This window comes from Pogona vitticeps, chromosome 6 (genome assembly GCF_051106095.1).
Source record: "Pogona vitticeps strain Pit_001003342236 chromosome 6, PviZW2.1, whole genome shotgun sequence".
Classification (NCBI taxonomy): Eukaryota; Metazoa; Chordata; class Lepidosauria; order Squamata; family Agamidae; genus Pogona; species Pogona vitticeps.
The window spans coordinates 98187540-98215520 of record NC_135788.1 but is presented as its reverse complement, the minus strand read 5'-3'; the positions used below and the strand labels follow the sequence as shown (position 1 = coordinate 98215520).

General features: G+C 42.5%; 1 protein-coding gene across 1 annotated transcript in view; it reads right to left on the bottom strand.

Annotated features, from left to right (window-relative positions):
• Positions 1-7: 7 nt before the first annotated feature.
• NGFR (nerve growth factor receptor) overlaps positions 8-27981 on the bottom strand; it is a 67440-nt gene continuing 39466 nt past the window's right edge. The window contains exons 3-7 of the mRNA XM_020813485.3: positions 18597-18956; positions 13252-13335; positions 12379-12580; positions 10105-10265; positions 8-8453 (exon numbers count right to left, since the gene is read on the bottom strand). Of these exons, the coding sequence (XP_020669144.2) occupies positions 8152-8453; positions 10105-10265; positions 12379-12580; positions 13252-13335; positions 18597-18956 (1109 nt within the window). The 3' untranslated portion in view covers positions 8-8151. The remainder of the gene's footprint in view (positions 8454-10104; positions 10266-12378; positions 12581-13251; positions 13336-18596; positions 18957-27981) is intronic.

Here is a 27981-nt window from a genome sequence, read left to right as displayed (position 1 = left end):
AAAGGGACACAGGTATGCATATTTATTCACATCTGAACAGTACACAAACAGTTGTCCACACAGCCACTACAGAATCATCTATGACCACGCAGGTGCATCCACCTCCCTATCCCTCCCCCACCGCCATCCCAACATCCCTCTTGAGTCATCCATCCATGCAAACTGAAAAGCAAAGGGAAGAAGTCTTTGGACAACCACAGTGAAACCTGCTGACCAGTCCAGTGCTTCTGTTACAGAAACATTTATTCGCCATAGTACTGTTCTAAGAAACTGGTATTTGTATTACAGGCAAACCATGGGACCGGATAATAAAAGTATTAATAAAATGAAAATCCCACACATTGCAATAGACAAATGAAACATCTAAAAGGCAACAAAGATCTTTTAGGATACTAACTTTGGCTGTTTTATTTCCTTCCTTCCTTCTCCATGATAAATCAACTTCAGGTTACTCAACTGATGGCCATTCTACAACCATGTTTTGCTCTGTATCCCCCAGAATGCTTCATTTTATCCCTCAATTTTTCATAAGTGGATATCAGCTTTTGAACCAACCAGCCCTCTGCTTTTCAGATGGAAAAAACACTTGGCTTTGCACTCTGAAGGCACACTGTACACAACTAAATAGTTCCACTGTACCTTCATGAGTCACACATAGTTGGGTTTTTTTCTGTTCAGAGACTCAACAGCATCAACGGATCTACAGTATCTTTTGTGACCATGTATGCTATTCACAGGGGAATCCGTTTATGGTAAGGCAAATTGCTATTGTGGAAAGTATTTGTTTTTGGTGAGTACTATTCATCTAGCCCTTTACCATATATTTGTTTCCATCTATATTGTGTCTGCAGAATACTAAGGGCAGAAACAGATATCAGAAGAGACACAGAGCTGCTTCTGCTTCTTTGCACCATCTTCTTCACATTGTCTCATGACATATAGTCCAAAATCATCATGCTGTGCATTCCTCTGGAGGTCAACAGCCAACAGCAATGGGACAAAGGCAGGAAGGCTCAGTTTGATAGCATCTCCCTCTCGATGGACCTTAGCTCTGTAAACAAGGCACCTGCTTTGTATGCAGAAGTTCTCAAGGTCTGAGCCCTAAACTCTCCCAATAAAAAGGATCAGGGAGACAACAAGGCAAAGTCTTTTACCAGAGAACCTGTAGAGTGGCTACTAGTCAGAGCAATGCTGGGCTAGATAGCCAAATAAGGTGACCATACTATTGAACATAGCTTCCTTTGCCCTTCCATATCATTCCATGCTGGAAGATTTTGGACATTATAGATGTTTAGGGCTACAAATTCCAGAATCCCTTACCACTAACCATGTTGGAAACATGATGGGAATTGTAGGCTCAAAATATCTGAAGGACCACACATGGGGCAAAGGTTACAAAGAAGGAAAAAGTAAGTGAGGTAAAGAGTTGGATGTTTCCTGGCACTCGCCATAATGCCTTGCCTTGCAGGAAACATTGATGCTGAGTTCACAGAAGATGGGTGTCTCTTCTTTTTAAAGCTCTTTTAAAATAACTGTCAGGGAAGATCCCACAGACTGGGGATTTCTCTTAAATGGGTAGATAGAAAACAATGTGACAGATGAAATGAAGGGTATTGACAACATGGCTACTGGGTGAGATGACTGCATGCAACTTCCAGGGTCAGAGTAGAGCTTATATAAATTACTTTCTATGATTACAACTCCCAGAAATCCCTTGGGGGGGGGGGGAAGAGAAATGCTTCCAAGCTCTGGTTCAAAGGCAGAGTGCCACTCAACACCACTTGCTACAAACTGTGGTATCTTTGAAGAATCTAATTGACCACTCTGAACAAAAGGCTGAAACAGAGGAGACCTTTCTTTGGCCTGATCCAGCAGGGTTCTGTTTGTATTTTTAATCAGTTATGTCATCCTGATGCACCCTAACACTCATACTGGAGATATCTTCAGTCACACCTGTATATAATAGAAGACTGCAAACATCTCCTTCTTAATTGTCCTACCAGGCAAGTTCAATATATGCTAAGATACAGAAATATGTGACACAACATGGTACTGATAGAGTACTGCTGTGTTGGTGGTGGTGCTTGTTTTCATGTGCCATCAAATTGTTTTTCACTTATGGTGACCCTAAAAATTAACAACCTCCAAAAAGTCCTATAACTTAACAGCCCTACTCAGGTCTTGCCTCTGATGGCCACTTTGAAAATCCATCTCCTCGTCCCACATCCTTTATTTGAACAATGCATTACTCAGGTATTCAAAGAACTCCCGTGTTTTTGTGGATGCAGATTACAGGGTAGGTAATGTGCAGCTCTCCAGATGTTGCTGGACTTCTACTCCCATCAGTGTGAGCCAGTATAATCAATGATGAGAAACACTGGAGGTTGCAATCCAACCACATCTGGAGAGATGCCCTTTGTCCATCCTTGATTCAGATTCTTGCTTTCTCTCCAGCCTACAAAGTCATTCCTGAACGTGGTTGGCTGGCCCCAAAATGGCACCAGATGAAGAACAAGAGGAGAAAGAATGGGCTTCTCTCAAAGACTGAGGGATCCTAATGATGTTACATATCAGCCCTTCTAAGAATACATCATGATTTATTGTGTGTGTGCAGATGTAACTCAGGTTGTAGGATCCACACATAAGATGAGGTACCAGCTTCTTTGGGATAACTCTGAGGTTTGTAGGATGTGAAAAAGATTGAGAGGGAAACCTATGGGATGAATCCTGCTGAGCAGACTGGTGATATTTCGATGGCACAAAGTGTTGATGAGCTGAGAGAAAAACACTTAACAGCTGGCTGAGAGGGAGAATGAAGCAGTATGGACAAGACAGAGAAAGGGAGAGAGATTATAAAAGAATTCTAACAGCACTATCTTCTTGTCTGGACAAGTCATTAAATGGTTCATACTGAGAAACTATTTTAACATGTTCCTCAGAGATGGAAGTTAGGCCTGTCCATAAATGTAATGGAGAAATCAAATATATTGATATAGCTTGGACTGGGCATGGGCATATCCCCCACACAAAACTCCAAAGTAATGGGAAGAAAATGGGGAGGGGCACTGAAGTGAGTAGAGCTCACAACAGAAGTATTCAGCACCACAACATCTGGATGTAATTCTCCATTTATCTCCATGTGACTAGCAAAGAACATGTACATATGTGTCTTTTTTGCATAGGATGCATATCTGTACACGTGCACAGTAGGGCTCTGCACCAGAGTTAGCCAAATCTCAAATCCAGAACTGAATTGGCCTGATTGATTCATCTGTATGAAGTTCCAACCAAAGTTGTAAAAAACCAAAGTTACAGCTGTTTTGCTTTTCTGTGCAGGTCAGTGAGAGCCTTATAAACTGACTCATATCTGGGGAAACAAATCGCTTTGGGCTGAATAGGGATGCATTCTAAAGCCTCCAAATCACCTTCAGATCAGATCAGGGAACATGTTAACAACCCTAGTATGGAATATTATTTTCTCATGACTATAAACCGGAATGTTGAAAGAGTGAAAGAAGACTACCCTGTATTGCCAGGCTGAAATTATACCTTCTGGGGGCTTTCAAGAGCAGAATAGCTTGTAGAGCTTAGAGATGTTATTTCTTGGGCTACAACTTTCAGAATCTCCTAGCCAGTACGACTGCTGAAGGTGGAAGATTCTGGGAACTAGTCTGGGAAAATAAATTTTCTAACCCATGATGGTCTAAGCATTTTTCTAGTTCAGTAGACCTTGATGCATGAGATGATCTCTCAGCTTTACTTCCAATCCAGTACGCAGAGTGCGATTTGTCAGCAGTGGATTGTTATCACACAAAGAAAGTAAGTTGTAGGCATCTTGTTGCTGGTAGAGTAGTTAAAGTTGATGGCGTTGGATTTTCTGATCTTCCAGAGGTAGTAGTTTGAGAATAATGCAACTGCACCTGTTCCATGGCCCTTTATTACTATATTATTATAGGAATTAACCAGAGGCACTGTTTGTGGCCATTTGCTCTTAAGGCAAGGATGCGGCCAAATTTTACTACAACCAGAGAAAGGCACAGCTCTTCTGGCTGAGGTGGAAGTGGTCCCAAAATGAAATTAAGACTTACTGGAATATCCTGGCTACTCCACCAGATTCTTTAGGCCTCTGTGCACACATATAAAGATTTCACTCCTGCACATGGTCAGTGATGTCATTGACAATGTGGCATGCCAAAAGCACTGCAAATGTGCTATGATGCTTAATGTGATCAGAGACATCCTCTAAGGTGCTAGATCAAGGATCTCAGCAGGTTTTCGGGCCATTTTTAAGATACACCAGATGCCCAAGTGCTGCACTCCTAAGGAGGCAGGGCAAAAGGGAGGCAGCAAAGATGTTAATGCTCATATCTATGTTATTATTATTTGAAATCCCCGTGGTTATTTGCTGTAAATGTTGCTTCAAGGGTTTTTTAAAGCGGAAATACAAGATTAACTTAACATTTTTTAAATACTGATTCTTTTGTGGCCACATACACATAGTGGGCAGAAAAATTAATTTTGAATTTATTTATTTTTAGACCTTAATATTTAGGAATGATGGAGCCCCTGCAAAAATGGTTGTTAGCTCACAGGCTACATGGTACCCACTCTGCTCTATGTATACCTGTAGAGGTTGCCAGAGTGTCGTGCAGCCACTGACTTCAACCTGATGGAAGCTTTTGTGTGATGTACATTGAACTCTTGCTGCTGAGCTGGAATTCCAATGCATTTCATTGAATCCGTTGGAAAGTGTTGCTGTTAGTCTTTCTAAAAGTGGGAACTAGTGGATATGCCCATCTCTGCTTTAAAGAGTGAAATAAGATGTTTGGTTGAATACATGCTGCTATTTTCTCACTACCACTGATCTGTGCATGGACATTCTCTAATGTACCACCGTTGTTTTACGCACCCCTGGACAGAAGTTGCAACAATCAGTGCTGTGTCACCAGTATGTTAATTACAGCAGCAGTAGTTTTAAGGGGTGAATGCAAACTGCAGAAACTGACCAGCCAACATGGGGAAAATTCAACTCACTGTCACTTGGAGGGAGCTGAAATTCAAATGGGTTTATCTTTTGCCTTCATTTCTCTATGCATGAAAATGTATAGTACACAGTGATGCTCTTAAAAAGGAGAGTTGACTGCAGCATAACAGGAGAGATAAACGTGTTCATGAGTCTTGAATGTTTAAGAAAAGATGAAATATTTTGCATCGGGGTTTTTTGTTTCTTTGGGAAGGTGACTGCACATTTATTCACAGGAGAAATAAGGGGCATGTGATTGTGGGAGGGGTAACAGTGATTAAATGCTCCTGAGGTTGTACTCCAAAGGACCCTTTTGCTAGGTCTTCAGATAGCCCATAACTTAGTGGTGAAACACATGCTTGCACATGGAAGGTCCCAGGCTCAATCCTCTACATTAGGGCAGGGAAACATTTAGCCCAAAAATGTTTTGAAGTACAGTTCACAAAATCTAATGATGCTGCATAGGGATGATTGGAGTTGTAGGCAGGGCCAAAATTCCTTACCACTGCTCCACATCTCCACCTCAGAAAAGCTCTCATATACTGCAGATGGGCTGAAAAGACTCCTGTTTCCGAATCACTGGAAAAGTGGACTTGCCAGTCATAGCACACACAATACTGTGGTAGATCGACCAACGAATACACCCAGTAAAAGGCAGTTTCATGTTTCCTTGGGTGGCCATTTCTAAGCAACTCAGAAGTCAATCGTGACTTTGCTGTCTCCTACTCTAGTTTCTTCCTGTTAGCATTTGTTTCCAGTTCTTTGGTGTATATCCTGCAGTATCCTGCAAACTGGGAAATAATCCCAGTCATCTGACAAGGTTTTTTCTTTCTTCAGATAACACTATTTCCTTTCCTTCACTATGTTTGAACATCATGTCTATAAACAATCCCTCAATTTTCTCTAAAACAGACTTTCAAGGAGATTTTGTGAGTTTCTTCTCAGGCAACTTTCCTCAGGGGACTAGCCATATTACTCTGTTTTGGCAAAATCAGCAAAAACTCTGGTGACCCCAAGTATCTGGTATGAACTGTTGTTGACTGTAGCTTACTTGCATGTGACGAAGTAGGCTGTGGTCCACAGACATTTTTTCAAATAAAAAATATGTTAGTCTTGAGGTTGCCAAAAGATTCTTTGCTGTTTTACTGTTTAGGTGAAACATGAAATCAATTGGTGATGAAATATATTTTTGGCTCAGAGCAGCAACAGTTCTAGGGGGCTATTCCATAACCTTAATGAGACCCACCTATAATCTTCAACTGGAATGGGAAGTTAACTTTGTCCTAACCTTCTTCTGGATTTGCATCCTAAAGCGGGGGTGAGGTGGGGACATTTCTCTTCATGATCTAAATATATGGAGATCAACAGAAGCAGTAAAATTATATCTATTCATGGCCCAGCTTTTCAAAGTGCCAAAAACTTATCCCAAAATTCATTTGATTTGCATAACTGTTCAGAGCAAGAGTAAAATGGAAAAAATGTAATAGGGACTCAGTTGCAGTTCTCTCATTTTGGCCAAAGGATTTCTGATGATTCCTCTTACCTTGTAGACACCCTTCCCCTCCTCTGATAATTCTCGTATCACTCTAATATCTATGAAAATGGAAAAGACCAGTAAATCCTAGATGTGGTATCTCAATAGATGCAAGAGTAACATTTAACCTATTTTAAACTCTAAAGATTTGCTCACAGTTCTTCACATAGAACAGTAGTTCCCAAACTTGGGTGACCCAGGTGTTCTTGAACTGCAATTCCCAGAAGCCTTCACCACCATCTGTGTTGGCCAGGGTTTCTGGGAGTTGCAGTCCAAGAACACCTGGGTCACCCAAGATTGGGAGCCACTAATATTGAACCAAAACAACACCCTTTTCCACCATAAGCCTTCAGACCACTTCAGGGTTATCTTGCTTGTAAATGCAACAAAGGTAATGGCTTTAATAAACCACAGTGATTGGTTCACTAGTCAGAGGAAGAATGTAGAGCACAGCTTCTAATGTCTCACCAACACAATATCTGGACTAAAATTGATGCTGGCATTTGGCTTGGTTTATAGCATCACAGTGATTAATCATTCACACCCATTACAGAATGCCAGTTGCCCTATTGGTTGGTTTGTTCAACTTTACTAGTTCCACCCTCTTCATTATGGCTTATAACCTCTTTTAAATGAGTGCTCTCCAGTCTGTGACTCTGGTAGCTTTGATCCACCCAGGAAGAGAGTTCTGTGCCACAGAACAAGGTTCAATGCTGCTTAGCAAGCTGTAGGAATGTATCTGAGCAAAAAGAAGGCAGGGATCAAGGGCAGTCTTGAATGTCATCACTAGTGCACAGGTAAAAATGCGGATGGTCTCCCTTCTGGCTCCATCCATAAACTTCAATGTTTGATCTTCACAGTGTCAGTGGGACAGACAGAAATCATGTCCTTCCCTCCCTCTCTCCCTACCATCCAGAGATGCTGTAGAAAGTTCTCTCAAAACAGATGTCCACAGAGTCCTCCCAAGACCACATATCCTCCTGCTCCAGGCTCAATCATCTTCCTCCTTCTCCTTTCTTCAAGGCTGTCATCAGACACTCAACAGGTTCAGCCAGGCCTCCATATACTTCTCCACCTAAGGGACAAGGTGACTATAAAATGGAAGAGCTGGTGACAGAAAGGCGAGGGGTTAAAAACATGGGGGAAGAATTCAAATTGATGGGAACGGAGAGACTCCCAAGATGGTTGTTTAAAACCGAGTCACCTGAAAAAGAGGCTGAATTGGCATTGACTGGATGTGATTCTTTGGCTTGCCCTTTTAGCAGAACCAGCGAAATGCTGTCCGTCCAGGAGAAAACAAAAACAAAATACTTGCCCCAGTTACCTTCCTCCACTTCTTTTGTCTCAGCTTAACAGTCTGCAACCAGCAAGAGGTATTGGATCAAAATACAAGGGAGAGAAAAATACAACAACACCAAGTCAGTGAATACGGGGTTGTTCCAGCTTCTCCTAAAATGGCAGATCAGGGACAGGAACCAGCTCCATTTGTTTCCTTCACATGTTTTCTCCCCGACAGGCACCAGTGAGGAAAGAGTAGGGCGAAGGGGAACCCCCAGAGGGGCTGCCTGGAGCACCTCTGCCCCTTCTCCCCACTTCACACTGGCGAGCTTGCAGTGGATTCACTGTAAAGGCTTTCCACAATGTCTCCCCGTTGGATTTTCCGCAAGGCAGAGTAAAGGGCGTCCATTGTGGCGCTGTCCTTGCTGGACCAATCGGACAGCAATGCACGGACGGGGTATTCCTCCTGGGTGAAGGAGTCTATGAGATCTTCCTTGTAGCCCAGCTCCCCTGCCAAATGGCGCCAGGTCTCCTCAGTGGAACCGTTCAGCAACTTCTCCACCTCTTCCCGCTTGTTGGCTGGCAGATTGGTGTAAAGATTACCATCTCCTTTAAGACCTAGAGTGGGATAGATGGGGTTGAGGGGGGGGACAAGAAGGTTACAAAGAGAACCTCGCTGGCTGCTCCCAGGTTCCAGAACTTCTTTCTGGACAGCCTGACCCTAGCCTTCCCCAGTCATCCTTCCGTCTGCAGGGAAAGACTGTTCTCCAGAGGCAGGCATTGAACAATTGATTGGAGCTTTAAGGGAAAGGGATTTTAAATCTAGGGGCGGGTGGTCTTGGGAGAGGAGGCCACTTTTAAGTTTAAACCCCTAAATAAAATGAAAATCAGTGGCACAATCCTGTGCTAAAAATTGGCAAAGCAGCTTCCCAGGCACTTTCTTGGTGTGTTGCAGAGTTGCAATGGCAGGTAACATATGTTGAATGAAAGTGCCCTAACTAGCAAGAAAATGATTCTTAGCCAAAGGAAAAAAATCTTAACTGTGAATTAAAAGGAAGTTTTGCAATACTGTATTTTCCCACAAATATTCTGCCCATGAAAAAATATATGATTTTTAATCACTAGAATGACACCTGTATATATGTACAGTATACTTATATTTATATATCGCTTAGCTGGCTGGATAGCTTGGTGATTTACATATCTGGCAGTTTGATTCCCCACTATGCCTCCTATGACTAGAGCCAACCTGTGTAGCCTTGGGCAAGCTGCACAGACCTTGTGGGGGCCCCGGAAGAAGGAAATGATAAAACACTAAGTATCTTCCACCTTGAAACCCCTGAAAAGGATCGCCATAAGTCAGAACTGATTTGATGACACATCATCACCATCATTAGTATTATACACCACTAAACAACATTACAATTATAGTACATTTAGAACCATGGGTGGATCTTTTCAAAATATTGCATTATTTCACACCGAACATTTTCTATTCATGCTAAAGTGATTATGAAACAGACATGCATGTAGGAGCTATCCAATAAAATTATAATAATTTTCTATTACGGCATTTCCCACAATCTTGGAAGCCAAGAAATAATTCCTGAAGCTATAGATTTGCTTCTGGGCATATGAGAACCTTGCCATGAGAACGCTGATTGGGGATTTGGGGAACCAACATCCAAGATATCTGGAGGCCCCAGGTTGTCTTATCCATGGGCTATGAAGTTCATGTTGAGACTGGATGAGAAAGCTGTCCTCTTCTCACCCTATTTTTCATGATTCATTGGCGTGTCTCATTTGCACAAAAAAGTTACTTTTTTGGAGTACAGCTTCCCAAATGCCAAAACGAATATGGCCATCAACCTTATTGGCTAAGGTGTTTGAGGGACGGTACTCCAAACACAGAAGGTTGTTGCTTTAGACAGTGGCCTGCCTCTACAGGTCTTTGGGGCTAATGATGAACAGGAGTTTCATAGGCTGACCTACAAGAGAGGACAAGAGACAGGTGGGATCTAGTAGCAAAATAGGTCAAGCATGTGAAACTCCAATTCGCAGCAGGCATCCTTGCTATAGCAAAGTGTTTGCTATCTTTCTGTGTCACATATCCAGAGATTGGAAAAGTTACTCTTTCAGCTCCTTGGCTGTAGTCTTTCAACGTAACATTTCTAGACTTCACATGTGCCTCTCCTTTTTTGAGCCTGGGTCTTCCCTTTCCCCCCTTTCCCCATGCAACATGAGACACCCCCCCCCTCTATCCCCTTGCCTTGCATCGATGAAGTTTGTGTCTGCGGCTGTTGGTCATGGAGACTTTGGCTGTCAACGGAGATGCCACTATCGCTGTGGAGTTTCTCCCCTTCAGGCGAAGGCGTCTGATTGACGGGGCGGTTGTTGGCACCCTGCTTGTTCTGCTTGCAGCTGTTCCACCTAGAGGTGAAAACACTTCACAGCTGAGCCCAGGATGCCCCCCCCAAGACACACAGAGACACACACGCACACACACGCACACACAGCACAATTAATGGGTGTGGTGGAACTGTCTATTCCTGGGATTTGTTCAGACAGACCTCACAGCATAGACGGTTCAGCCAGTCCAGATAAAAAGGCTGGGGATTCCCTCTGTACTGCCTCCCTGATTGGCAACAGAGTGTGTCGTTATGAACTAGAAGCTGGAAACCTGTTTGGACAGCCAGCTTAGGGGACTTTGAAAATTACAGGCACAATAGTAGTTATCAAGTTACTTTTTTGTACTATGTCTTCCTGAACCCTGCCGGCCAAGGATTCTGGGAGTTATATAGCCTAAGAAATGATTTTTCCTCCCCAACTCATCAACCATTTGATGTCTATAACTTTCATCAAGACCCCCAGAATTGGCAAGGTGATCAGAATAAATAGTACAGCTGACAGGACTGGCTTTCAACCATTTTCTGCAGCAAAAAAGACCTGCTGGTTTCCTCAGGTCACATTTCCTCTTAAATACAAAAACTGAGAAAATGCCCCCCAGAAGAATCTTTTGAGCATATCTTTAGGGACAACGAGCAACTCCATAGACAGTTTCAGGGAAGACCTTAGAGAAGTGTTTTTTTAAATAAAAGAAAACAAATACAATTCCCACTAGCCATGCTGGCTGAATAGTTCTGGTAGCTGTAGTCTTAAAAATAGAAGAAGCTCTTTCACAGTAGCTACAATTTTGAAATTTCACACTAATGACCAAGAACATCAGCTCCAGATTTTGCAATTAATGGGGCAGGCGAGCTTTGGACCTGATTGAAACAACATTCTGCACCCAATTCTCACTGAAGTGAAGGGGGTTGGTGGAGGGATGTCATATAAAGCATAATTCCTTCATCCAAGATACTTGACTTGTAGTTCCCCATCAGCCAAATATGGTCTGCTGGGACCTTAGATGTAGCTTAAGTTGCCTCTGTTTCCCCCTGACCCTGGAGAGGGAATGGGGACAGTCACCTATAAGACCCATATAAACACAGGCTGCAAGTACATGTTAGGAGTCCACCAGGGCCAACCACCATTTGCAATGCTACAAAAGCAAATGTGCTGCTTATATACCTCCCCATAGTACTTAAAGCACTCTCTGGGTGGTTTACAATTGCAGGTTACACATTGCACTCCAGCCCAGCAAGCTGGGTACTCAATTTATTGATCTTGGAAGGATGGAAAGCTGAGTGAGTCTTCAGCTGGCTACCTGAGCCCACTGGCTCGTGAGCAGAGTCTTAACTGCTGTACTGCACCACGAGGTTCCACAAGGAACAGAGCCCTTTCCAGAGCAGCAATTCTCATGTGTTTCTGAATGAGGGAGAGAGTAGAGTGGAACCTGACTCATGATTCTCATCTTCCCTATTTTAAAGCTTTACTTTGCAAAAAAAGGGGGGGCGGGTTTGAAAAGAGTTGAGTTTAGCAAATTTACTTTCTTTGGATTATAGCTCCAGAATCTCTTAGCCAGCATCATGAGCCTCGTGGCACATATGAGCCTCGTGGCACAGTGGTTAAAACGCTATACTGCAGCTAAAACTGTGCTCATGACCTGGGGTTCAAATCCCAGGTAGCTGGCTCAAGGTTGACTCAGCCTTCCATCCTTCCGAGGTCGGTAAAATGAGTACCCAGCTTGCTGGGGGGGGGCAATGTGTAGCCTGTATAATGAAATTGTAAACCACCCGGAGAGTGCTTGTAGCACTATGGGGCAGTATATAAGTCCAAAAATAAATAAATAAATAAATCATCTCTGCAGGGAAGTTTCAGAGATTTGTACCCCTGTACTTTGGAAGGGGACTCATGGGCTCTATGTTTTCCTGGGATCAGAATTAGGCAGTGAATAGGATCAACCTTTGTAATCACCCACTGGCTCCTCACCAAAGCTTAGAAAAGTTAGCTTCTTGGACTGATACATCTCCAGCCAATGTCGCCACAGGCCATATTGACTAGAGGATTCTGGGAGCTCTTGTCCAGAAAAGTAACTTTTCCAAACTCTGCTCTCTTCTGCCAACATAGGCCCCTTCTTTCTGAACCCAGTAGACTCCTTTACCTCTTGAAAGCAATGTATGCCACCAGGCCCACCACCACAGCTGCCAAAATGGAGCAATAAACAGGGATGAGATTGTCTGCAGTGCCACTTTGGACCACAGACTGGGAAGTGGTTGTGACACAGTCCACGGTGCCCTTCACATCATCAGTATTTGGATCGTTTGTAACAGGTAAGGAGCTTTCGGGGCTTCCTGGGTGAAAATCTGCAAAAAGAAGGAAGCAAAGCAGGAGGCTCAGAGGCAAACTAAATAATATGATTGACACATTATTAGAACCAGTAGAACCTCAATGGGAAAGCATTATCTGTTTATCCTATCACAAGCTTGCCTTCAATCTACATTTTGCAAATTTTACTGATTTTGTTTCCTGAATCCTCAAGATGGAAGGTAGTATGGCTTTGTTTGCATATCTGATATCTTAGGCATGCAATCTTGAAAGATTTGTGTGTCTGGAGGATAATACTATAAGAGGAAGAGATATACATTTGCTGTCATGTTTGTGATCTGACCCTGATTGCATATAACCCTGAAATTCTGGTTATAAAGAACTTTACCATAAAGAACTTTGTAATCACCCCCTGGCTTCAGAGAGTTCTAGATTTTTTTGTTTTCATAAATAATTGAGAACAAGCAATGAGTGGCCTTCTAGATATGATTGGACTGCAACTTCCATAAGCACTGGCCACGGAAGTCAACAGTTAGGGATCATGGAAATTATAGTCCAGCAACATTTGGAAGGCTAAAAGTTCTTCTCTGCCCTTGATCTAAACTGCTTCTCACAGTTCTCAGCAAGGTCCTTGCTAAGAGTCAAACCAACAGAGCATATCAGGAACTGCTTCAGGAGAGTCAGAAAGAAAAGAGAAAAGCTAATGTACCGCGTTCAGCATCTGTGACTGTAGTGCTGGCATTGGCATCCGTCTGAGCTCTAGTTGGCGGCATTGTCCACCGTGGGTGAAGAGCTGCCAATAAAACATGGGAGAAGTTAACAATTAAGAAGAATAACTCTTGATCAGCTAAGCAAGGAGAGCAATAGTCACAAGATCTCATATGCTTTTGCCCAGATCTCAATAAGAAAAGGTGTGTGGGAAAGTCAGAAGTATGCAGTTACAAGTTCAAATCCATGTTCTCCTACTGAAGGACCAAACCCAACACTACAGTTGACAACTTATTAGAAGAAGAAAATACAGGAAGTCTTCCAGCTACTGCAGTTCTCTCCCAGTGTTGTGTCTGAACAATCACTCTACAAATTAAGCTCCTTGTCGCTTATCTCCTGATGACCGAACACAAAGCAAAGCAAGGTGATTAGCAGCTGTGAGAGACCAGAAAAACTTGTGGGACTATGATCAGATGGCTCTTAACACTTGAGGAGCTGCTGCCTCACACAATGAGCTCTCTGTAGCATCTAGTTTGCTCCCATGTTTGCTTCAGGGCCTTAGAAAAGCCCTGTTCAGACATTCAGTAGAAGGGTTAATTATAACCCATGAATAGATGGAGCAAGCCAGCCCTGCCCCCCTACTCGAGCCCTTGCATGTGGACAGCTAACTGGGGTATCTTTCCCTTCCCCAGCTTTGTGAAACCTCTTTTGGAAGCCTGTGGTTACTTTTTTTCTTGACAGTGCATAACAGCTGCAAATTAGTGATTTTTGTTTCAGAAAATGAAAAAAAAATATAAGCATTCAAACCAGAGTCCTAAGTTCTCCCGGCACTTTTTTGCCCACGCTAACATGATGAGCATTGGAGTAAATGTGTGCATTTGTCAATTGGAATTGGTTTTTCATTCAGCACAGCTGAACTAAGAAGCATCCCACCCAGATGAGGCCATATTCTTCCCCCACACATCTTCCCACTCCTTTAAAGTTTCCCATCTAACTGCTGACCTGACCCATCTCTGCTTAGTTTTATGGAATTTGGCAATGCCTAAGGGAACAGCTGTTCTTTCTGTTCTGCAGACGGTGCAAACTTCAGCCTCTCCCCCCCCCCCCAAAATCTGGAGCCCAGTTACATCACAGCCATGCTTACTCATTGTCAGGGGATACAGTGCAGTGATTATATTTACTCTACCCAGCAGTGATGGATTTCCTGTGGTTTTCAGTTGTTGAGGTGTCCACACATACCTTTCAACCCCATCCATTCTCCACACTTCTTTAAGCCCACACTGAAAAATCTACAGCTTATTTACTAAAGGGATCTCCTTTCATCCTCTACCACATTGTCACATTTTTGCCTCCCACCGCAAAAACTATAACGTTTAGAACAACTGGGACTCTGGGAATTCCAATAAATACCCTAGGAGCTTCAATTAAACAAATCAGGTGCTTAGATTCAACTTGGAAATTAGAAAGCAAGGACCTATGGGCCAAATTATACAAAGGATCAACTTCAAATTAGAAGCATAGTTTCCTTAAGAGGTAAAAGACATTTGATTATCCAACCACGAGAGGTTTCTACAGCTCCTCAACTTGCCAATTAGGTTGGTGCTGTTTAGAAATCAGTCATCCAGAGTTAAACAATGGCCTTTACTTGCAAGTTGATTTTGCGAGTATAGAAGCTTTGAAGGAATGCTTCTTTGGAGGGAAAACATTTCATCAACCTGATATATAATTTGCCCCTCCAAGACATTTAACAGCTTTTTCTAGCACTTGAAAAGAAGAGGAAAATGAGGATTGCCAAAGGTCTGGCATCAGTGACCAACATAGTTAAGTGTGTACTGCAGCTCCTACTACAGCAGGAAGCAGTTTAAGACTTGCAGATCTCTGTAGTCTCTTCCCTGCTATTGCTATCTGTGTTCCTCTCCAAAACTAGCAGGATGAAGAAGAAAGAGCCACAGTCTTGGCTTGCAGTGACTTTTGATTTTGGACGGTGTGGATTGGACCAAGAGAAAGAAACCAAGCAAGTATGTGGCAGTGACTGTGGTAGGGAGGTCCAGAGGATGTTTTCCATGTATCCTCTGGATAAGGTTACTTTTCTGAATTACAACTCCCAGAGTGACCCAACCCTCATAGGTAGTGGTGGTTTCTTTCAACTTTGGACTTGGCAAGAGTTTCCTGAAATCTGGGACTGGCACTCAGTGCAAGATTGTTCATGGGCTTCTTTGCTGTCCTTTTCAACAGGAGATGGAACTGCAACAATTAACACAGGGGACCACATTTATTGCCACCCCTTGAAAAGATTCAGCCGTGGCATCCTGTAGGCTGAACCACAATTAAAAGGATGGAATGGGAACAGCTTGTTTATGTTTTTGTTTCTTTGGCCATTCTGGAATTTGGGGGCGGGGGGAGGAAATCTCTACCTCTGTGTGCCAAGCAAAATAAACTTGTCTGCTTATTTGTTCTAAAAAAGATGGGCATCAGCTTACATTGCCAATAGAATGGGGGAGGTCAGGAAGACAGAAACACTGGGTGGTTCTGTTTTCTCATCTTTGGTGGTTAAGGAAGGCAAAGATGAGGCTACTGAGGGGTATGCTGCTAATTGTATTGGGAGTATGAATGGCAGTGGAGTGATTTGCTCTGGCTTTGTTAATATGTTAAAAGAATGAAACTTGCAGATGGAAGGAGGAGAAGGATCTGTAAGCAGATCTTCCTCCTCCTCCTCACGCCAATGCTTTCAGGGAGGTTGGGTTGGGCATGGTGTTGGCCGCATGCCTTTGCACGCAATTATACAACTTCACCATTTGCTTCCACCTCTGATTTGTTTATTCATTCAAAACATGAATCAGAGGCTAAATTCTTCAAGTCAACAACACAACTGCTGGCTAGACTACAGGACTGTTCTTTGGCCCAGAGCATTAAAAGGTTGCTATTTTGGTCTACAAGTGGTCATGTTTCCTGGAGGATTCTGGGTGTTGAGATCCAAACATTATACAGTAGTGTTAACTACTGCTGATCCCTGCTCTCCTTTCCTAACAGAGCATGGAAGAGTGACCTTTCCCAACTACAACTCCCAGAATCCCCCAACAAGCTTAGGCAATGGCCATGCCGGTAGGCAGATTCTGGGAGTTGTAGTCCAAAAAGGAACTTTTGTAAACTTTGTGCTTAATAACCTGAATCCAATGGTTAGTCTCAGCTAGTGTAGACTCATCAAGTGTGGATTGGAAAGTGAACAGTTAGGCAAATCCTATTGAATCAATGGATCTGCTCTAACTGGGGCAACAACTGGGTTCAGGCATATCATGATTTATTTTAAAACCATGATGGATAGGTTTGTCGGTCAAATTGCCACTCTAAGATATGATGCCTCAAACCTTTGCTGTGGGTGCTGTATCTATGGGGCTATTTTTATATTGGTTCTATCTACTTGGGGAAAAAAAGTCTCACACACCTGTTCTTTTCACTTGTTTAGTTCATTCTTATTTGGGATTTCAGTTTTTCTGTGATGGAGAAGAAATCCATCACAAAAAGTAAAGTGATGTTTAAGCATCTGTATGGAAAGGGAGCCACCCTTCTCAAAGAGCAGTGGAAAGGGGCCAAGGGGCAGGGTTGACTGAATGGGAGCAGTGAATGAGAAGGACACAGGCTGCCTATTGTTAGGAGGTCTTCTGGCCTGGGGGTGGATGCAAAGCCTGAAATGGCCACCACTTCTGAAATGACACTTTGAAGAGGAAAACCCAACAGGCAGTACTCTGTTCCTGAGTCTGACAGAAAATCAACTGGATCATCCATTTCTCTTTTCTGCTAAGTGCCATAATCACGGGCAGTGGGAGATTTCATGGCCTTAGCCATTGTACAGGCTCCTGCTATAATGGAAATTTGCCCTGATTTACAGAGGGGAGTGACACTTGTCTATTGACACTGTCCAGACCGGGTTTACAGGCAGATAACCTATGAAAGGAAAGAAGGAAGGGTTAGGGTTCATATGCTCCCCCTTTCTTTGGATGATGTATAAGAGGCTCTAACCCAACCCTGGCAAGAGAGCACAATGGGGTCCCTACACAGAAAGAAACAGCCTATGCCACAGTACTACCAGCCTTGCCACTAAGGCAACAGGGGAGATGGGTCCCGTTACCATGGTGACCAAGCCATAGCTACTGTAGAAGCTGGTTCAGATTTATGTGGCCAGTAATGAGGGCAAGTTGAGGTAGTGAGGTTTGACCAACCAAATACACAAGGAAGGAGATGGATGTCAGATAATATTGAATTTTCCTTCCAATAGAAATCTGGGGGAGGAAGTTGCTCCTCCCAGGGACCCTAAATATATTTACCATTTTAATGTAAATAGAAAGGCACACAGGCCAAAATCCTCTTCTTTACAATTATGCCCATAAGAGCTGATGACATTATCAGCAGCTGGCTTTTAATGCCCATTAAAAATTTCCTATATTACACCTCCCACTCCACCCCAGGTTCCAAGACTCCCTCTAGATTCCTTTGGACCTGGGGAAGTCTTGGCAAGCCTTGGGACCAAGTTTGAGGGAGCCTTTAAGGCCTGAAAATCTCTGCCTATAATCCTGATCATGGTGACACGAATATCGGCAGCAATTTGGGGGCATTGAAAGTCCCCTTCTCTAGTTCCAAGGCTCTCAAAGGCTTCCCTAGGTCAAAAGTGATCTTGAGGAAGCCTTGGAATTTGGGGTGGTGTGGTGGGGATGGTGCTGAAATATGAAACTTTTAATGAGTGATTAAAAATCTGTGGCTGGTGACATCATCAGTTTGCATGGTGGTAACTTTACATAAGAGGATTTTGGCCATCGTGTTCTACTGCTGCATGCAATATGTATGGATTTGCTAACTTATCACTATGCAATTTTGCTACATTCACACACACACCCCAAAAAAAGGGTAATGTGGCCACTCTGGCTCATTTCCTGTAGAAGCGAGAATCAGGCCTTTGGGATCATAGCACAGGGCACATCTCTGGAACCCCTTCAGCCCAGAGGGTCCCAAATGACACTTGGGAAGTGGCAATGACATTGTATTTCCTTTTAAAAAGAAAAAGGAAATTTCCAGGATTGATTGGATGTGCTACAAAGCAACGCTATAGATACATCCAACATCTCCATTTTCTAAATCTCTTCCTGTGCTGTTGGCATATATTTATGAATTTTTTCCTTTTCCTCCTGCCACTACCTCAACTGGTCTCTACTGACCTCTCTTTCCAGAAAGAAGCCAACCTCTGGGAGTAGTGCCCAACCAAAATTGCTTATCTCAGTGAACTGGGCACACATCCCAACATTCTGGGTCTGACCCGTCTGCCCTGCCAGCTTTTCCGTCTCCGGCACCCATTACCTCTGCACTCGGCATCCGATTTTGTGGTGCACTCTTTGATGATGATCTCATCCTCTTCACACACCGTGCAAGGGAAACAGGGATCCATGTGGTTGGCATCGTCGGAGTAAGTCCCCAAAGGGCATTCTTCACACATTGTGTCCTGAGAATCCCCACAGGGGAAGACAAGGCCATAGCCCACTTCGCAGATTTTGCACTCTTTACATTCGTTGCTCATCTCATCCCGATAGTAGCCATACATGCATTTGCAGACCGTGTTATCTGACTCCACGCAGGGCGCCAACATGCTCTCCAGGCCCACACATTCCTTACAGGGCTTGCACGGCTCTGTGGCACTCATTGTGTCTGAGTAGGTAACACCTGCAAGACGTCAGAAAAAGAGAAGTGAGTTCACAAACTCACAAAGAGCTGAAAGGCCACCAGCTAGCATGTATAAGGAAGTCACCTACAAATCATCTAAAGAGAAGGCCCACATCATGGAAAAAGAGGACCAAAGAGGGCATAATTGTCCAGTGGTTAAACTGCAATACTGCAGTCAAGCCTCCGCTCATGACCTGGGTTCAGTCCTGATGGTCTCAGATAGCCAGTTCAAGGCTGACTCAGCCTTCCACCCTTTCCAAGCTCAGTAAAACTGATACCCAGCTCGGTATGTTCCTTGGTTAATTACACTGTAAACTGCCCAAAGAGTACTCTAGCATTATGAGCCAGTATAGAAGTCAAAACAATAATGTACAGTAATAGCCATTTTGCATAAAACAGTGTAAAATAGCATTCACTGATTTATGTGTAGATTAAAAATGAGAACATATTTTTTATAATTTAAACATAAGTACAATGCAGTCTATGTGGAGAACTCTGGCCAGGTGGTCTGTTTGTCCTTCAAGTCTGCCGTCCAGAAGCTGCTAATTGTGAATGTGCAACTTCAGGGTCACTAATTTTCAAAAGGAGGACCATCCTCTGGCAACCTTTCAAATATAAAACCATATGAGCGGTCACTCAAACTTGTGTGTTGGTGGTGAATTTCATTAGCAGAAAAGGGTACTTCAGCTGAGAAACCCCTGTTGCTGGTCTCAAGGCAAAGCCAGTCTAGCCCCCAGTGTCCAATGAGTGCCATGTTTGTGGAATTGACTCCCACCTGATATCTGCCAGACCTCATCACTGGCTACCTTTAAGAGATTCCTGAAAACCTGGTTATTTAGACAGGCCTTTGAGAATGTTAGACCAACAGAACACAGAGTACTTACCAGTCCCAAAATCAGAGAGTCCGCCATCCTGATTGCTTTTATTGAATGTTAGTTTTTGTGCTCTATGTTCAAGTTTAAGTTTCTAACTTCTAATATTAATGTGTGTGTGTAAAACAACAGTCAACAACAATAAATTAAAGTAACATCAAAGTTATATATATATTCTATTTTCTATACACTATTTTCTATTGTGTAGTTTTATTTTCTATTGTGAACCACCCAGAGTGGCCTTGGTAGCCAGAGGGGCAGTATACAAAGTAAAGAAACAAACAAAAAACAAACAAACAAACATTTCCACACACTGCATCCCAGTTAGCACCACAGACAGGTTCAAACAAGGGCTGGCTATTAATTTTCCAAGGAGAGATGAGTGGGTGCCCTTGTATCTTCATCTTGGCATAATCAGAGATCTTTCAAACCATAGAGAAACACAGATCTCATTGCACAATACTTATCTTGATGTTCGAGCAGCCAGAACCTAGAAATGTTTTTTTTTTTTAATTACAACTCCTGGAATCTCCTAGCCAAGAAATAACTTTTCTGTGGTTCGCAAGCAGCCTCTTGACTACACATCATAACAATGAAATAGGGTTATCCACAATGCACTGTACCAATAGTTTATTTTTATTTTCCTTTAAGATTAAGCTTAGGGAAGGGTTCTGTGTAACTCAGAATATTAGCACAATTTTAGGGGCTTTTAGCTGGTCCAAATAAAGATAATGTGGCCAATTCCACCCCCACCTCCATATAATATACAACATTGCCTGCAATTTTGTTTGTTTGCCAACCTCAGGATCCAAGTTTTGTTTTTTAAACACTGCGGTCTTCTGAACTGTTTATTATCCAAGGGATTTATTTATCATCTTTTACCAGAAATGATCCAAGAACAATTTCTAATAAAAACTTAGAAGTGCAACAATCACATATGCAAACAGTTGTCCATCTCTCCTTATTGTCAGTCCTATATAGCTGTTCTATACAGCAAGGGAAGGGAAAGTGTAGGCTTTTAGATGTTGTTAGGCTCCAGCTCCGATCAGCCCTCACTTGGGTAGCCAATGGTGAGAAATGGTGGGAGTTGTGATCTAGCCACATCTGGAGGACCACATGTTCCTCATCCCAGGCATTGGGTTGTTCTACAGGCAGGCACTATATTCAAAACTGTCCTCCCCTCCCCTCCTCAACTGAAGCTAACAAAAGCACAGAGGGAATTTCATCATGATAAATATAAACAAATCTAAGAGTCATCATCAAGCAAGCAGAACTTGAAAGAAGGATTGGGCTGAATCAAAATAACGTGATGTTAATTCTTTTCAAAGCATCTGGACTTATTTAAATGAGGAACCTCTTTGAAGAATGCTTGAAGCAAGACTGTATCCTTGTTTATGAAAATTAAACAACCGATTTAATGCAAAAGGTTTTTTTTTTAATTTGACCCCAATTTAGCTAACTGAATGCAATACTTTGTCTTCCCTCCACCCACCTCCTTTGAATGTCAACACGCTTTGGGATAATTAGAGGGCAGCCAGCTGTGGTAGGCTGTTGCAGCAAAAATAGATCTTAAGAAGTGTAGTGTTCAAAGTAGTAGCCATGGTAGTCAGTGCAAGCACATCAGACAAAAACAATATGGGGAGGTTCCCCCCCCCCCAAACTCTCATGCTGCCTTTTGCAGATTTGGCTAGGAGAGACCTTTAGGGGTTGGGATGACAGTCAATGTATACAGCATTAACCAATTGTTCCTTCCCAGTCTCTGATTCAAAGACAGCCCTGCCTTTCTGCTCTCTCTTTCCCCCTGTTGTCCTTTGGAAGCAGGTTGTCAGTTGAAAACTGTTGCTGAAAGTGGTCCATCATGTTAGCTTGCTGTTATCTATTCACTTGTTAGCTTGCTGTTATTTGTAAATAAATGAAACATTTTTATTCTTTCTCTTCAAATGTCTCAGAATGAGTTATTGAGTGTGAGTGCCAATTAATGAGAAAGGGATGGCTTACTCTGAGAAACTGAAATTATTCAGCTCTGTGAATTCCTGCACATTTGCTTCATAGCTAGAGGAATTTAACTAAAATTCAAAATCTGCAACAACAAAAATGTATCAGACAAAAAAAGCATATTTTTTGTTTTTTGAGTGATCTGAAGAAGTAGGCTACAATCCATAACGCTTCTGCCAAGTAAAACTTCTTTGTCTTAAAACTGCCACATGACTCCTTGTTGTAGACATACATAAGACTGCGCCTTCACTCATTTTTATTGCAGAAATACAAACTCTGTAGATCATCAGTAGCTTCCTACAGGTATAAATTGGAAGCGACTTGACAGCACATAGCCACATAGCATTACAATATTGGCCATAAGACCTAAGTCTCTTTTTTGGTAATCCCTAGCATGGAGTCTGTTCCATTCTGCTTCAACCTTCTACTCAGCTGTCCCACCATTGACCACAATATAGCTTTCCTAAGTACAGGAGAGCCTACATGGTGCAAGCTGAAAGTAGGTATACAATAATCAAGAAGTTGCATTTTTGCCATATTTAGATTTTTTTAAAAAAAAAAAACTCTCAAGTTCTTCCTGCTGAATTTATGAAGCAGTTTGCAAATATTCTAAACATTTGTTTCACAGGCAAACTGAATGGAATTCTTAACCATCTGTTTTGGATAAATGCAATAGGTCCAGTTACTTCCACAAGTGCTAAAGATGAAGAAGAACTGGCTATCCTGATTTAACATTACAAATATAGCTAAATATTTAGGAATTCAAATATATGTTTCTAAAAGCAATCAATCCTAACTGATTCTGGGAGCCGTCATCTGAAACAGCAACTTTTCTAAACTTTAGTATAACTGATGCACAGGTTTCCGCTAGATGTATTTTGCTAGTCCAGATCGTAGGGAGGTTACTTATGGGTGAATCTCTTACCTTGCCTTGCCTTCCATTAATGTCATCTTTTTTCTCCTGTTGAACTGATTAAGCTATCTTACGTTTGGAAATGTTTCTTTCCATGTTTGGAAAGAAAGGCAGAGCACAAACCAAATCAGATCCAATCGGTTTAAGAGAACTTGGCAAATGTTGGCATTCCTTACCGAAGCTGAAATTCTCACCCCTCCCTGGTTGAAACAGGAGGTGCAGGACATACCAAAACCAAGCTAACAACAAACAACAAAAGCAGTATCTCATACATACAGGATTCTGAGCTGCATCCCACAACCTGGTGCCTTCCAGAGGAGCTGGACTACAATTCCCATGATCATAGCTGATGGGACGAAGACCTCATGGGAGATGTTTCAGAAAATACGGATCACGCTAGGCTGCAAAAAGCTGACCTAGGACACGGGGGGGGGGGGGGACGGGGATGGACAGGTGGATGAAAGAGGATAACAGTGCAGTCCTTTACAGACTTTCACACAATTAAGCCCTCACCTAGGTGAGAGAGTTCAGGAATGCTGTCTAATCACAATGATGGTTTTGAAACTGGCTGCTAAAGCTTTGTCTGCAGGACCTTTTCAGTAAAGTCAGTGCAGTGATACACCAGACTCTCCCTAATTATGGTTCTGGTTTCTCTCACCCTCATTTCCTCCCCAAATTAAGCAATGCCGTTGTGACTCCTGAAGGAGGAGTTGGAGGGGTGAAGAGGCCTGTTTAGAGTTTGCATAACGATGCCTGAAGGCAAAATTCACTCGCTATTCATTGCTCTGTAGTTATAATCTGCTCGTAACAATAAAATTGGCCTGACGCCTTCGCATAGATCTCATAGGATGAATCACACACCCGCAAGTATTATAAAGTACATTGCAAGGCCTAAAGAGGCAATATATTATGATTTAATGGGGAGTTAAACCAGCAGAAGGAGCAATGTGCACAAGCTGACTTCAGGTTAAAGCAGTTTATTTCGATTTAGCATTGGCTCCAGTGAGCCTGTCTATGTTGGAAAAAGAGCAAAGACGTTCTCCAGTTTCACATGCGCCAGGAGAGAGGAAGTTGAGAATTGGAAGGGATCAGTACCTGGATGCTAGGATTGCCAGGTTTACATCATTTATCCCCTCTCCCCACAGCAAAGTCCCTGTCAGGGGCAGCTAAGTTTAGCCATCACCAACATGGAAGAGGACAGTCACTTAAAATACACTCGTTTGTATAAAATTGCACATGCTGATTTGTAAATAGAGATATTCAAACTCCCATCTGTCTGTCTGGCTTCTTGGGATAATGGAGGACTGGCTCTTCAGCCACCTTTTCTGCCCTTTGAATGTGGGAAAATAGGCTCAGGGTTGTATCTGGGCCTCTTGAGGAGACTTCACAGACTCCAAGTTCTCCTACTAGCTTCTGCCCCAGGTTGAATCCATTCCTTTCCGTCTCTGCCACAGGGCTTCTTAGTTCTGGCAACTTGCCTCTTAAAACAGGCAGGACACGGTAACAGGTTAATCAAGAACACCCATCCCTTATGTCCACTGTTGCCAAACACCCTAGCGTAGCTGCTCTTGGGTTATGAAGGACAGAGGCAGGAAATGTAATCTTGTTTCAGACTACACCTCCCAAAATCTCACAGCCAGCATGAATTATGAGTTCTGATTGGCAGGGAGCAACATTTCCCATCTTAGGTGAGAGGTGCCAGCAGACATGTTTGCATGGGCTCTTCTGGTGCTTCAGCTTCAGCATCTCCCTCAGAGGAGAAAGCAGTTACGTTTGGGCCCAAGTCCAGCATAGCAGACAGATAGCTGGTCCTTTGCTTCCCAAAATCCTAGCAGCCCACTTATTGTCAAAGGTAGACAGTTCTGGGCTAGATGGACAATAGTATGAGCCAGAGCTTGTTGTGACAAACATGACAAGCTGGAGTATTCTGTGAAGGTCATTCAAAGAAGGAATGACATTCACAGAATACTAATAGAATAACTGACTTCTATTCTTCTAAAGTCTGGTAGAGAATAATAAGCACCCACCATGTAGTGCCAATCTTAATCTTAGCGGGCTGCTTATGACATGAAAGACAGAATGTTTCACATGTCAAAAGAAAATATAAGAGGACAGGGATTTGCATACATAATTTGCTAATTTAGTCAGATTTAGAACTAGGTAGTTAAAGAGATATGGGGTCCACCTTTCACCATTGTGAAGAAAGCCTTGATCAGGCAACCGGTGTGCCTGCCTACTGAACCTATTATCAAGATGCTGACTTTCAATAGGATCCTGTTCTCTCTTCTTACAGCTCTGTCTTTAGATGTGATGTTTAGTGGACACTTTCAAACAAAACGCTGCCATCTGTTTTTAAAAAAAGGCTCAGGGCCACCCTATTTAATTTCTGAATCAAGTGAATAACAATAGGAGCTGACAGCGGATGGGTCCTGCTCTACCTCCTTAGGGTTCTAATCTTCCCCTTTCAACTGAACCTCTAATCAGATGCCTTTAAATACAGTAAAGTTCTGTTCTCTGAAATCCCTTCAATGAAAGCTGTTCTATGTAAGTCAGGACAAATGGTCAATGAATAATCACTGAGCGGAGATATAATTTGCACAGCAGATCTATTACCAGTTTATTGCTAAATGAAATTAAGGCAAGCTTGACTTTTTCTGTCAGCTTCCTTCTCTCTGCTACCATCTACCCCCTTCTTCACATGCTTCACCAGGAAGTCAACAAAAGCAGCCCAACTGAGAATACAGAAAATATCGGGGACACAGACTTTGGGATGAGAAGTCTTCCTTTTAAAAACACAGCATTGGTTTAATCTGCCAGGTCAACTCTTGCAAAGTGAGTTCCTGTCTTTTACTTGTCCATTGCATTATTGCAGTTGACAAATGAAATATTTCACAGCAAAAGAAAAAGACATGTATGTGGTAATAGACAAGCCACACCTCACAGGATGCTTTATGTGCTTGTAGCAAGCCTAGCAGGATAGATCAAAAGAGCTTTAAAATAAATCTTGTGAGCAATGAAGACCAAAGGCCATATATAAATCCCAAAGTAAGGAGTCTGATGCTAGTGGAAAAACTAGGTGAATTTTATAACTGCCTAGCATTATGCACAGTGAAATAGCAGGTGATGCACTGAAGCATAATAATTGGGTATTTTGATGGCTGTAAACTAACATGCAGAATATGAGAAATAAACAAGATGAGCCTGAACTGCTAGTATAGGAAGGCAAATGTAACTTAATAATGTGTGTGAACTGGGTAAGATGATTTTCATGAGCAGAATATATCAGCTAAAGGTTATAGATTGTTCAACCCAGTCTGAAAGAAAGACTAAGGTGTGATCAGATAGCAGTAAAGGATCACGTCTGATCATGCTGGAAAGGATCACTTCCCCAGGAGGAATTTTTCTAAAGCGACCTTTTCACGCAGACAGGAATCACTCCAGTTCATTCAAAAAAAAAAAAGAGTAGCTCAACTGCTGGACCAAAAAAAATAAAATAAAGGTACACATTAGGCTTAGAGCAGGGTTAGGCTGTTTTGTGATCTTCCATATGCCATCTGATCCCTGGTAAATAGTTCACATCAGACTATGCCAGAAACAATCCAAAATGAGACCTATATCTATGTTTGATCACATCCTAAGTCTCAGGATGACCGAAATATTTGTGTTATTTGCTTTAAAAATGCCCGGCATGTTTTCGGTGAATAAAACCCTTTTTAAAAAAGATCCTATAATGCCATTTCTCCTTCTAAGTGGGCTCCAGCAGATGTTTCCAGTTTCTTTTGGCTTATAACTTGTTCAGAAAGAACAGGTGCAACAGAAAAGAAGAGGGAATTACATTGGACATTGAATCAGTAAAATAAATAAATAAATAAATAAATAAATAAATAAATAAATAAATAAATAAATAAATAAATAAATAAATAAATAAATAAATAACAGCTTTGTGGTTGTACTCTTCTATGTACAGACCACCAAACCGAAAAGAGGCTGTGGAAAATGCTCCTTTGAAACAAATTACAGATGTTGCTAGGGAACAAAGCTTAGTATCAACGGGGGACTTCAGCTACTCTGATATCCATTGGGAGACATTCCCCAGTAAGTATGGAGTCCCTGGCAAATTCCAGGCATGACTTGCCAACCATTTTCTCTTTCAGAAGGTAGAGGAAAGAAAGAAGGGATTGGCTGTGTTTGACCTGATTATAACCAATAGGGAACAGTTGGCATTAAGTGACCTGAGAAAGGTTGGCATTCTTGATTGTATAGAAAGCAAAAGAAAGCATAGTGAAATATATTCTCAGTTTCAGTGGCAGCTGAAGCTGTAGCAAGATGAGAGAAGAAATGCCACTACGGTGCTACCCGATCATCATTATTATTGCCCACATTCTTCTGCATAGTCATCCTCTCCACAACCTCCTCACTTACCTCCCTCACTTACCGCTGCTGCTATCATCTTGGTTTCCCTTCTCCTCCATTCCATTGGGCATATTCCCCTGCCCTCTTCCTCCCTTCTCCTTCCCTATGCCTACCCGCCTAGACCCATCACTGTGCTTCTGTGCTCTCACTTTTGGTAATCCTCTGTTGTGATGCTGTACCAAGGGCATCCCAACTAGAATGGCTAGTACCAAAGACTCCTCTGAGTAAGCATCCCGGGAGGTGGCAGGAACAGCAGGGATGGGGTTTCTCAAAAGTGGGTGGGGAGTGGCACAGTTTACTGTTCCTGGCAGTCTGCCACATGAGGCAGCCTGCCTAAAGGATGGGTCAGCCCTGCTTGGATTTCAACAAGTCCCTTTCAGCATGCTGAGTAGGTGCCTATGGCTAGATACACTAATGGGCAAAAGAGACCACTTCCAATGAGAAAGGAAAAAAATGGGAGACATTGAAAAAAGGTAATGTGGCTGCACAAAAAGCTCAGTGAGTAGAAAAATAAAAGAGAAATACACAAGAGATAAAAGATGAGTGGACATGACCTCCCCAGGTTTATCAGGGCAGTGCTGGGAAAAGCTAAAGTTCAGAATGAGCTGAGGTTGGTATGGGCTGGTCCTGTCATTAGGTAGAGTGCCCTAGCCGTGGCTACTAGAAATCATGAGAGTGCAATGAATTATTCGTTGCATAATTGGTATTTACAGCTTTATTAGTGCCAGGGATGGCAAGAGGTATGTTAGTTTGTTAGTGTGACTCAGGTAGTAAACTATCTTGGGCAAGCCCTGAAAGTTGTTGAAGGGTTCCAAGAGCAATCTAGCTGGTT